General features: G+C 46.9%; 1 protein-coding gene across 1 annotated transcript; it reads left to right on the top strand.

Moving 5' to 3' along the window:
• Positions 1-9,807: 9,807 nt before the first annotated feature.
• On the top strand, positions 9,808-12,647 carry LOC125544508 (LEAF RUST 10 DISEASE-RESISTANCE LOCUS RECEPTOR-LIKE PROTEIN KINASE-like 2.7). Its single transcript, XM_048708229.2, has 3 exons — positions 9,808-10,769; positions 11,557-11,595; positions 12,135-12,647. Exons 1-3 carry the CDS (start codon positions 10,055-10,057, stop codon positions 12,347-12,349), a joined length of 969 nt encoding a protein of 322 aa, XP_048564186.2. The 5' UTR covers positions 9,808-10,054; the 3' UTR covers positions 12,350-12,647.
• Positions 12,648-13,045: the final 398 nt, after the last annotated feature.

Genomic DNA, 13,045 nt, shown 5'->3' with positions numbered 1-13,045 from the left:
TCAAAATGCCCTAGGTCTTCGTGAGCAAGCAAGTTGGATGCACACCCACTAGTTTCTTTTGTTGAGCTTTCATACACTTATAGCTCTAGTGCATCCGTTGCATGCCAATCCCTACTCACTCACATTGATATCTATTGATGGGCATCTCCATAGCCTGTTGATACGCCTAGTTGATGTGAGACTATCTTCTCCTTTTTGTCCTCTCCACAACCACCATTCTATTCCACATATAGTGCTATGTCCATGGCTCACGCTCATGTATTGCGTGAAGATTGAAAAAGTTTGAGAACATCAAAAAGTATGAAACAATTGCTTGGCTTGTCATCGGGGTTGTGCATGATTTAAATAATTTGTGTGGTGAAGATGGAGCATAGCCAGACTATATGATTTTGTAGGGATAGCTTTCTTTGGCCATGTTATTTTGAGAAAACATGATTACTTGGTTAGTATGCTTTAAGAATTATTATTTTTATGTCAACATTAAACTTTTGTCTTGAATCTTATGGATCTGAATATTCTTGCCACAATAAAGAGAACTACATGGATAAATATGTTAGGTAGCATTCCACATCAAAAATTCTGTTTTTATCATTTACCTACTCGAGGACGAGCAGGAATTAAGCTTGAGGATGTTGATACGTATCCAACGTATCTATAATTTTTTATTGTTCCATGCTATTATATTATCACCCTTGGATATTTTATATGCATTAATATGCTATTTTCTATGATTTTTGGGACTAACCTATTAACCTAGAGCCCAGTGCCAGTTTATGTTTTTCCTTGTTTTAGAGTATCGCAGAAAAGGAAAATCAAACGGAGTCCAATTGACCTGAAACTTCACGGAACTTATTTTTGGAATGGAAGCAATCCAGAAGACTTGGGGTGTACGTAAGGGAAGCAACGGGGAAGGCACGAGGCAGGGGGGCGCGCCCACCCCTTGGGTGCGCCCTCCACCCTCGTGGGCCCCTCGTGGCCCCCCCTGACGTATTTCTTCCTCCTATATATATATCCATATACCCTAAAACTATCGAGGAGCAGAATAGATCGGGAGTTCCACTGCCAGAAGAATCTGTAGCCACCGAAAACCAATCTAGACCCGTTCCGGCACCCTGTCGGAGGGGGGAATCCCTCTCCGGTGGCCATCTTCATCATCCCGGTGCTCTCCATGACGAGGAGGGGGTAGTTCTCCCTCGGGGATGAGGGTATGTACCAGTAGCTATGTGTTTGATCTCTCTCTCTCTCTCTCGTGTTCTTGAGGTGGTACGATCTTGATGTATCACGAGCTTTGTTATTATAGTTGGATCTTATGATGTTTCTCCCCCTCTACTCTCTTGTAATGGATTGAGTTTTCCCTTTGAAGTTATCTTATCGGATTGAGTCTTTAAGGATTTGAGAACATTTGATGTATGTCTTGCGTGGGATACCCGTGGTGACAATGAGGTATTCTATTGATCCACTTGATGTATGTTTTGGTGATCAACTTGCGGGTTCCGCCCATGAACCTATGCATAGGGGTTGGCACACGTTTTTGTCTTGACTCTCCGGTAGAAACTTTGTGGCACCCTTTGAAGTTCTTTGTGTTGGTTTGAATAGATGAATCTGAGATTGTGTGATGCATATCGTGTAATCATACCCACGGATACTTGAGGTGACATTGGAGTATCAAGGTGACATTAGGGTTTTGGTTGATTTGTGTCTTAAGGTGTTATTCTAGTACGAACTCTATGATAGATTGAACGGAAAGAATAGCTTCATGTTATTTTACTACGAACTCTTGAATAGATCGATCAGAAAGGATAACTTTGAGGTGGTTTCGTACCCTACCATAATCTCTTCGTTTGTTCTCCGCTATTAGTGACTTTGGAGTGACCCTTTATTGCATGTTGAGGGATAGTTATGTGATCCAATTATGTTATTATTGTTGAGAGAACTTGCACTGGTGAAAGTATGAAACCTAGGCCTTGTTTCAACGCATTGCAATACCATTTACGCTCACTTTTATCATTAGTTACCTTGCTGTTTTTATATTTTCGTATTACAAAAACCATTATCTACTATCCATATTGCACTTGTATCACCATCTCTTCGTCGAACTAGTGCACCTATACAATTTACCATTGTATTGGGTGTGTTGTGGACACAAGAGACTCTTTGTTATTTGGTTGCAGGGTTGCTTGAGAGAGACCATCTTCATCCTACGCCTCCTACGTATTGATAAATCTTAGGTCATCCACTTGAGGGAAATTTGCTACTGTCCTACAAACCTCTGCACTTGGAGGCCCAACAACGTCTACAAGAAGAAGGTTGTGTAGTAGACATCACTTATCACACCCGATCATCACGTGGTGTCTCAGCACGAATAACTCTGGCAACGTTGCATACTCAGGGAGAACACTTATACCTTGAAATGTTAGTAAGGGATCATCTCATAATGCTACCATCATACTAAGAAAAATAAGATACATAAAAGATAAACATCATATGCAATCAAAATATGTGACATGATATGGCCATTATCATCTTGTGCCTTTGATCTCCATCTCCAAAGTACCGTCATGATCTCCATCATCACCGTCATGACACCATGATCTCCATCATCTTGATCTCTATCAACGTGTCGTCACATGGTCGTCTCGCCAACTATAGCTTTTGTAACTATCGTTATTGCATAGCGATAAAGTAAAGCAATTGTATGGCGCTTGCATCTTATGCAATAAGGAGACAACCATAAGGCTCCTGCCAGTTGCCGATAACTTTAACAAAACATGATCATATCATACAACAATTTATATCTCATCACGTCTTGACCATATCACATCACAACATGCCCTGCCAAAACAAGTTAGACGTCCTCTACTTTGTTGTTGCAAGTTTTACGTGGCTGCTACGGGCTTAGCAAGAACCGTTCTTACCTACGCATCAAAAATCACAACGATTTTTCGTCAAGTGTGTTGTTTTAACCTTCAACATGGACTAGGCGTAGTCACACTCGATTCAACTAAAGCTGGAGAAACAGACACCGACTAGCCATCTGTGTGCGAAGCACGGCGGTAGAACCAGTCTCATGAACGCGTTCATGTAATGTCGATCTGGGACGCTTCATCCAACAATACCGCCGAATCAAAGTATGACATGCTGGTAAGCAGTATGACTATTATCGCCCACAACTTTTTGTGTTCTCCTCATGCATATAACATCTATGCATAGACCTGGCTCGGATGCCACTGTTGGGGAACGTTGTATTTCAAAAAAATTCCTATGATCACGCAAGATCTGTCTAGGAGAAGCATAGCAACGAGCTGGGAGAGTGTGACCACGTACCCTCATAGACCGAAAGCGGAAGCATTTAGTAACGTGGTTGATGTAGTCGAATGTCTTCGCGATCCAACCGATCAAGTACCAAATGCATGGCACCTCCGCGATCTACACACGTTCAGCTCGGTGACGTCCCTCCAACTCTAGATCCAGCTGAGGCCGAGGGAGAGTTTCGTCGGCACGATGGTGTGGTGACAGTGATGATGAAGTTACCGACGCAGGGCTTTGCCTAAGCACTACGAGAAATATGACTGAGGTGGAAAACTGTGGAGGGGGGGTACCGCACATGGCTAAGACAAATCTTGAGGTGCCTTTGGGGTGCCCCTGCCCACGTATATAAAGGAGGGAGGAGGAGGAGGCCGGCCTTGGAGGGGCGCGCCTATAGGGGGAGTCCAACTAGGATTCCCTATCCTAGTTGGAGTCCCCTTCCTTTTCCAAGAGAGGAGAGAGGGAAGGTGTAGGAGAGGGAGAAGGAAAGAGAGGTGGGCGCCGCCCCTTCCCTAGTCCAATTCGGACTTGCCATGGGGGGCACGCGGCCACCCCTTGAGGCCCTTCTCTCCTTTCCCGTATGGCCCATTAAGGCCCACTACTTCCCCAGGCGAATTCCCGTAACTCTTCGATACTCCGAAAAATACCCGAATCACTCGGAACCTTTCCGATGTCCGAATATAGCCTTCCAATATATCGATCTTTATGTCTCGACCATTTCGAGACTCCTCGTCATGTCCGTGATCTCATCCGGGACTCCGAACAACCTTCGGTACATCAAATCACATAACTCATAATACAAATCGTCATCGAACGTTAAGCGTGCAGACCCTACGGGTCCGAGAACCATGTAGACATGACCGAGACACACATCTCCGGTCAATAACCAATAGCGGAACCTGGATGCTCATATTGGATCCTACATATTCTATGAAGATCTTTACCGGTCAAACCGCACAACAACATACGTTGCTCCCTTTGTCATCGGTATGTTACTTGTCCGAGATTCGATCGTCGGTATCATCATACCTAGTTCAATCTCGTTACCGACAAGTATCTTTACTCGTTCCGTAATGCAACATCCTGCAACTAACTCATTAGTCACATTGCTTGCAAGGCTTATAGTGACGTGCACTACCGAGAGGGCCCAGAGATACCTCTCCGACAATCAGAGTGACAAATCCTAATCGCGATCTATGCCAACTCAAGAAACACCATCGGAGACACCTGTAGAGCATCTTTATAATCACCCTGTTATGTTGTGACGTTTGATAGCACATAAGGTGTTCCTCCGGTATTCAGGAGTTACATAATCTCATAGTTAGAGGAACATGTATAAGTCATGATGAAAGCAATAGCAATAAAACTAAACGATCATTTATGCTAAGCTAACGGACGGGTCTTATCCATCACATCAGCTAGTCAAGTAGAGGCATACTAGGGATACTCTGGTTTGTCTATGTATTCACACATGTACTAAGTTTCCGGTTAATACAGTTCTAGCATGAATAATAAACATTTATCATGATATAAGGAAATATAAATAACAACTTTATTATTGCCTCTAGGGCATATTTCCTTCACTTAGATACATAGAATCATTAAACATATATGTTCTTACATTTCATCAAGCCCATCTATCAAATAATCAAGGGCACTATCTCATTGTGAGAGCCGAGCAGTTGGCATTACATTATCTTACACTAGGTGCGTAGGCACCTCCTTCCCGTCAGCCCCTCTAGGGCCAACTTTAGCAAAGGTGCTCTGTATCCTCACTAGTGAAACGGGTTTTTATCATCGCCCATGCCTCCCTAGCTCCCTCGTGATAGGCTGATATCTTCCACGCCTGTAATCAGTGACTAGCTCCCTTTATGCGATCAGTACGCTTGGACATTCCTTACGGAATAATTTCATTAGGCCATAGAGCTTTAAAAACACTCTTCATTGCTCTCCAAGATCTCTGATGCATCTCGGTCAGTTCCATCAAGGCATCTTCTGTGGAAGAATTGGTGGCTTCTTGTGACTGACTAGTCAGGAGAACTATACAAAATAGCGATCAGAATTAAACCGGAAACACGGGATAATTGCAGCCATTTAAAGGTCGTGCATGCTTAGCGGATATGGCCTCATTGTCTTCTTGTCTTTCTCCTCAGCGTTAGTTATTTGAGCTTTTAGCCTCTCAATTTCACGTGCTTGCCGGTTGCTCTCGGCATTCAACGTATTGTTGTCATCCCTACTTCGGGACAACACATGATGGTCGTCCCGTTCTTGAGATTCGGCATATTGCAGGTCCTCTGGGCCTACCTCGGGTCCTTTTCCAGTTAACCAATCATTTCCGCTGCTGTAACGTAAGCCTTGTTAAGGAAATCTTATAAGGGCAAAACATTTTGAGATGAACCTATCTTGTGCTTCTCTCGTAAATTTGTTTATACCCTCTACTTCTGATTGTGCGGTGTCCAGTTTCATCTTTATCAGATCTAGCTCCTCGGGAAGTTTTTTATTTTCATCCCGAGCAACCTATTTTCAACAGAAAGTACATTGTTAAAATACAATCAGATCATTAATTTGTCCACCTGTGCCCAAATTAAGGATCGGGGGCTACTGGGATTCGCGCTTAAATAAAATTACTTTCATTATGGACACACTTGTTGGATGCTTCACCCGACAAGTGTCTTGAGGGCTATTGCCATACACAGTAGACCTTCATGCCCATGAAGTCCTCGGAAATACTAAAAATATGTCTTTGAGATTAGATGGCATGCTTCCTTTTAGAGGAACACACATTGATCCATCCTGAGGGCTACTGAGACTATGTGTAACTTATTGTGAAAGTAATCAGGAACAAGGATTTCACCTGCAGACCCTTGGACAAAACATCTACCGCATTCTTGAAGCTAGATCGGATAGCGCCAAGCTAGGCGTCCACTGAGTTGAGGGCGTTAAACTCTTGGCTGGAGAAGATTGGATTCCTTAGAGAAGTTTTTCTCCACCGATGATTTATAGCGCCGTCGATCTCAAAGTTGGTTGCAGAATAAGCCTTTGAAGTCTCCGGTTGAGGTACTTTAGGGATATCCCCTGGAGTGAAGGCTGGCATGGTGTCTGTCCTTGGCGCAGAAGCACCCATAGAGCCGGCTTCCTCTGATGGCAAGGTGTGGGCGGGTCGCTTCTATTAAAACTTGGATGGTGAAACACACAAAACCACAACTATTTTTAAATTGCTATTAAGAAGGCTTACCTGTCTGAGGCAGGGTAAACATGTGTTGTCTCCATGGCGGCGGGTTGCGGAGCAACACTCCAGGGGCCGCAATTTGGCTCCTTGAAGAGGTCGGATCGGTCATTTGATGCTTTGAGCGACAACCCTTGGGAGGAGAAGTCAGGGTGCTCAGGGTCATATGGGCAGTGCGTCTCTTTCGAAGAGAAGCTGAAGGAGCACTTATCGCAGAAGACGACAGTACCCGCAGCTAGTTTGGAAGGATAGCCACTTTTGAGCCATCAAGGCTCTCTTGGTAAAAGAGCTCGTCCTAAAAAATAATGGATAGCTCGGCATCCTCATCGAAGCAGGGGTCGTCATAGCGAGAGTACGTCTCTGGCTTTGGAGCAGGGCAGCTCACTATTTCAACCCAGCGCTTCCACCTCTGTTCGGATATGTTGAACATTTATTCGGAAATATAAATGCACTTCTCAGGTAGACGAGATAGTTTAAAGAAGACTCACCGCTTCGACGGGGTGGTAGTACGAGAAGTCGTCCATGAACTTCTATTTGGCGAAATCCCCCTTCTCCCCCTTGTACATATCGGCTAGAGTAGTAGCCATGGCTTCCTGATCCTCGAAGCCTTTCCAGATAGATCGGGTGGCGTCGTCCATCCCGTTGTACCTCCACAGGGGATGTATGTGCTATTGAAGAGGTTGGACTCCTCGGGCAATGGCCGTTGCCATCACGTCGATGATGATAAGCCCATCATGTGTCAAGCACCTCACTTGAGCGGCAAGATGAGCCACCTCGTGGTCATCCTTTTGCAAGGAACACTTCGGACACCAGTTGAAGCGCTTTTTTGGGGGCGCAGGGGAGAAGATAGGAAGTCTATAACTGACTGGATCGAAAAGTGGGACATCGGCCATATAAAACCATTAGGTAGCCCATGTCTCGGTATCCTTTCTAGGGGTACCTGGTGGATAGCCGGTACTCGCAATGCGACATACCTTGGCTCCGCCCACCTCATGGAGTTTCCCATTTCAGGAGGAGGCCATCAAGCAAAAGTATTCCCTCCATAGCTCGAAGTGTGCCTCGCATCCGAGGTACATCTGACAGAGGGCAACGAATCCCGCGATATGAAGGATGGAGTTGGGTGTTAGATTGTGGACTTGGATCCCGTAGAATTCAACAAGACCCCGAAGGAACAGATGGATGGGGAACACAAGACCTCGCAACAAGAAAGGGACAAAGCAAACTCGCTCCTCCCCATGTGGAATGGGATGGTTGTCCGTGTGCTCTCGCCCGTCCAAGGATATTAAGCCGGGGCGAGTGGAAGCAAGATCTGGAGTCGGCAGATAATCTAGGGTTGAAAGCTGGTCCAGCCAGTCACCCTTGAGAGGCCCGTGGGGGCATGTTGATCAGCTTGTGCTGCTCGCCATGGCCGGAGCTCTCGAGCTAAGCTCTAAAGAGAAAATTTTCATGTTGATATGAGATGCAAGAAAGCAAGTGTACGGTCTTGGTTGAAGCCGTGGATTAAATACCAGTTAAATCAAGAAAGGGGGACGCTTCGATGTCTAGCCATAAATGGACCTATTCCCCAGATGGCACGAAGATCGAAAATAATTGTTTTAATAACATAAGGGCCACATATGGTGGGACCCAAGGCTAAATCCTCGGTGAAGGTTCTCGGATTACATAAAATAAAGGCCACCTGATCCGATGTATGCGGGTCCCGGAGTTGACCTCGAACTGATAGAGAAGGAACTCGCCTGCCAAACCGAAGCCATTGGTCTGAGGATGGAACTTTCTTCCTCGGCTTCGAAGACAAGTTCAGGGGCTACTGACGGTGTCCTGGACTAGGGGTGCCAACCTATGTGGCCCACAGTCCATGGGCCAAACTTACGGCCCAATGATCTCCACAAGGAAGGACTCTAGAAGCTACAAATCCTGGCGTGATCAAGACGGACACCGCTGAAGACTTGGCGTATACTTCAAGGACAACTCCAATTGTCGACGTGGTTATTCCTAATTGGCAACCGACCATATGTAACCCTAAATACCCCCCAGTGCCTATATAAGCCAAGTGGTTTAGTTCGAAGAGGCACAATCACAATTACCAGCCTTAGAGTTTAGAACACAACACACGAACTCGAGGTAGATCATCTTGTATTTGATACTCCATCACAACAATATAACTGAAGCAGGACGTAGGGTTTTACCTCTTCGAGAGGGCCCGAACCTGAATAACATCGTCTCCCTTGTCTCCTGTTACCCATTGATCCCAGATCCACAGCTCGGGACCCCCTACCCGAGATTACCCGATTTTAGTACCAACATTGAGCTCAAAGTTCTGGTTTAACATTGGGACATAAAGCAAATGTTAATTTTTAATTTCAGATCATGGATTAGAAGGCGTGATCAATTCAAATGACAATTTAAAATATAGGTTTCAAAACCTGTGTCATGTCAATGCAAAGTGGCTGCCATGACAGCATTTTGTGAAACATGTGCCATCTCAGCAAAAAAAGTTGCCGTGACAGTACCTTCTGCTAGCTGCGCATGCAACGCTCAAATCCCAAGCCCAGTGCACGTGCGGGTACGACTGGACTACGCCTGGACAGACGGGCACACCTGACTCACAAGACCGGGCATTCAACACCCAGGCCCAGAGCTGGGCGGATGCGCGGGCCTGGCTGGCGCGACTGAAGCAGCCCGACGCGGGGAGATTGCACTGCCAGGCGAGTCCACACAGGCCATTGCATGCCGTACAGCGCGCGAGACCCCGCATGTGGGTACGGCCGAAAGAGCCCATGAGGGTAGCAGCGTGTGCGCCGGCGGTCCATACATCATGGACCCATGAGATCTGTTGCCCCGATACGCATCGTCTAGGCAGATCGAATGGCACAGAGAATCCCTGGCAGCGCCCGTGACACGCCACCACAAAACGGACAGTGCGGAGGGCACTCTCGCCTGCGAAGCCCTCTAGAAGGCGGGCACTATAGCATTCCTTATAAAAACCGGCAAACTTCATTCCCTCAATTCTTTCGAAAATTTAGAAGGTTCGACTGAAGTATAAAACATACGACTAAATATTGAGGATCGGGGCATGGGCAGTGGGGTTGATCGACGGAGAATCTGGACACAGGGCAGATGTAGGGTTCCGGCGCTCGCGACGCGTACGGCGAACTGTCGAAGGGCAGCGCTCGCTCGGCGTGTGTGCATCAGGGCTCGGCAGCGCTGGACCAAGTGGAACGTGGTGCTTTCCCTCAAAAAGAAAAAGTAAAAGTGGTGCTGTGGTGTGCTCTCGTGGGCTAAAGTTCTAATCTTCCGGTGCTACAGCCCGGTAGCTTCGCCTCGCTCCTCAAGTTGGAAAAGGTCGTGGAATGGATCAGCTGCTCCCTTGACTCGTGGTCGTTGTCTCCTCTTGGCACCAAAACATTTCCACGCACCGTAGAACAACCGATCGATTCCACCCAGCCCGACCGCCTTATTACTCCCTCGATCGATCGCCGGCACCCGCCCCGGTCTTCTTCCTCAGCGACAGCGATCCACACCATGTACCATCTCCTCCTCCTCGTCCTGCTCCCCTTCGCCACAGCCGACGCCCATGCCGCCGCTTTCTGCAGCAACGCCACCTGCGGCGGACAGAGCATCACCTACCCGTTCTGGCTCGCCAACTCCGGTCCCAACTGCGGCTACCCGGGCCTGGGCGTCTCCTGCAACGACAACGCCCCGATCATCGACGTCCAGTTCCACCAGTACAGGGTCCTGCGCATCGACTACGCCAACCGCGCCGTCTCCCTCGCCGACGTGGACGCCTGGAACACGACCTGCCCGCGGCTCAGCTTCAGCCTCTCCGTCGACCCGCGCTCGTCGCTGCAGCTCACGCCCTCCAACTCCAACCTCACCCTCCTCTACAACTGCAAGGCCGGCGTCCCCCGGCCCTCCGCTGTGAAACTCGACGGGTGCCCGGAACAGAGCATGGCCTGGTACGTGCTCCCTGATGACGACGGGGTCACGGGCGACGCGCGCGCGTACGGGTGCGAGGAGGCGGTGACGACGCCGGTGCTGACGAGCCCGCGTCGTCCGGCGAACCCGTTGCTCCGTGAGGTGCTCAGCGGCGGGTTCGAGATGCGTTACGACGATCGGTCCGAGCGGTGCGGCGCATGCGAGCAGTCCGGCGGACGGTGCCGATACGGGCGCATCGAGGAGCACGGCGGGACGGGGTTCGCGTGCGTCTGCGACGACGGCGCGAACAAGCTCTGGTGCGGTACGTACTACGCACTCCTACTGATTTGCTCATTCAGCACTGCCTAATGCATAGATTCTGCGGTCGACCTCGAATTTTCTTGGCGAACCGCTGCTGCGCTGATAGAATGTCTCTCCACGCGCTTGCGAGCCGCAAAGTCAAAGTCTTGCGTGCTGGTAGTATGCGTTGACCTCTAGTCAGCTGGTGATTGGTCGACTGGCACGTTTCGATCACGACTGATATTTGTGTACAAATCGTGCAAAAGACTGACCATTCCAAATACTGAATAGCATATTATAATCAAGAGAAAACAGAGAGCTGGCATATGTAATGTGGAAAATTTTGGTTTTCTATGGCCTCCGAAGCTTCGCATTCATACACTGCTTGCCAAGTCAGACGTGGAGCTATGGCCTATGGGGTTGGCAACCAGAATGTGACCAGTAGCAGTAGACGGCGGCATATGATGATAGCAACCCTCCATCAGCTGCAGGGCTTCCCGCTCCGTCCGGAAAACCTTAGTCCTAGAAATGTCCTCCTGGAAATACTTGTCATTAAAATGAATTCTTTTAATCCATTTTGATGACAAGTATTTCCAGACGGAGGGAGTAAGTTTGCAAAATGAATTATATTTTGGATGGAACAAAAGTAGGAGCTAGAGATCTAAAACTTGCTTCATAACCCCATCATGCCTTTACATAGAGTCAATGTAATACAATGATAACTTACGGTACATCAGCATAGTAGCTCCATGAATTTCAGTAAATATATAATTCATCTACTAATTAGCATTTGCGTTCAACTATTGCAGGGGATGCCCGCTCTTTACGCTGGAAGAGACAAAAATTGTGTAAGAGACATCTCTTATTCTCGAGTTCATCATTTAGCTTCTCCCTTGTTATATATTGTTATCAAACAAGCTAATATCACACTGCAAACGGGAGCACAAGACTTAATATAAGACAAGACAGGTCTGATATTTCAAAACAGATTATTAAACTTGCTCCCACTAGGTGGACTTAAAATGTTAGCAGACCCCATTTGAATGGTAGAGCAAATCCCTGACAAAATGAAATTTTGAGTCTAAACGTGAATAGGTATTTTACCAGCCGAGTTATATCTCACACGTGTGAGATGTACATACACCCTTGTCTTATTTATTTTTGTTTTCCGTATCTTGATGAATAGGCAGAGCGCTTGCCATTTCTGTCAAAAATAAATTACCAGCCATATCTTTTCACAAGATACTTAAGTTATGAACGAGTATAACTTCACATATGTTTCTCTCATTCAAAGTTACTTGACTGGAGTAGTATGCTAGGTAAATTCCACTCAACCAATCTAAATGCTACTGCAATCTCCCTTAATGTTTTCCCCTCTTATTTGCAGATAAAATAGCAAGCACATCGAGCGTAGTTCTGATATTCTTTGCATGTTTGTTGGTCTATAAGAAATACAATTCTGTAGTTTCGGGGAGTCGTCTTCAATGCTCCTTCCATGAACCTGTTGAGGTTTCCTTGAGTCTTTTGACAAGTCACACCGGATCTGGCTCATCTAGAGGTGATGCAGAGTTACGACGAGACGGCGGTGATCTTCTCCGGTGACATTCTGGCTTGTAGGCTTCATGAACGGACAACTTGGCCCCTAAATGGGTTTGGTGTAAATGACAAGTGATTAGAGGGAATAATGTTTACAAGATGTATCGCCAGTTATTAGTCTGATGGTCGAACAATAAAGATGGTTGACCCCCCCCCCCCCCCACACACACACCCACACACCCACAAAGCAAGAAGAGGAAAAGATGTAAACTACTTTTAATTACCATATTTATCTTATGTTTTAGTCATAGGGAAGCTTGACTATTAAGAAGGGTTTCATTATAAACTTAAGTGTGCGAGACAATATCCTTTGAGATCATATGCCCACACTCATGTCCAGACATAACCCCAAGAGAGAAGTTTTGTGAGAAGCCCATATAATCTAGTTGGTGTTTCTTGGTGTGACCCAGATATTACACCTAGAGGCACAAGGCATCTCGGATTCTTTGGATGAAATTTTTGGTGGGACTGTAGATTGCATTAGGAACTACTGGACCGGCCCGAAGAACCGTCGGATCCAACCATGAGGCTCCAAAAGCGTGTGAAGCTCCTCCCTTAATGCCATAAACACTCTCTCCCACCACTGTTGGCCCTCAAAAGCGTGTGAAGCTCCTCCCCTAATGCCATAAAGCCTTTTTGCCTTTGAGGCTAAAATGACAGTTGCATCAGGAAGACGATGGACGCAGCCGGAGTGAACGTGCC

Source organism: Triticum urartu, chromosome 3A (assembly GCF_056163025.1).
Source record: "Triticum urartu cultivar PI428250 chromosome 3A, HENAU_Tu73, whole genome shotgun sequence".
In the NCBI taxonomy this organism is placed as follows: Eukaryota; Viridiplantae; Streptophyta; class Magnoliopsida; order Poales; family Poaceae; genus Triticum; species Triticum urartu.
The sequence above is the reverse complement of the archived record's forward strand: the minus strand, read 5'-3'. Positions and strand labels throughout refer to the sequence as shown.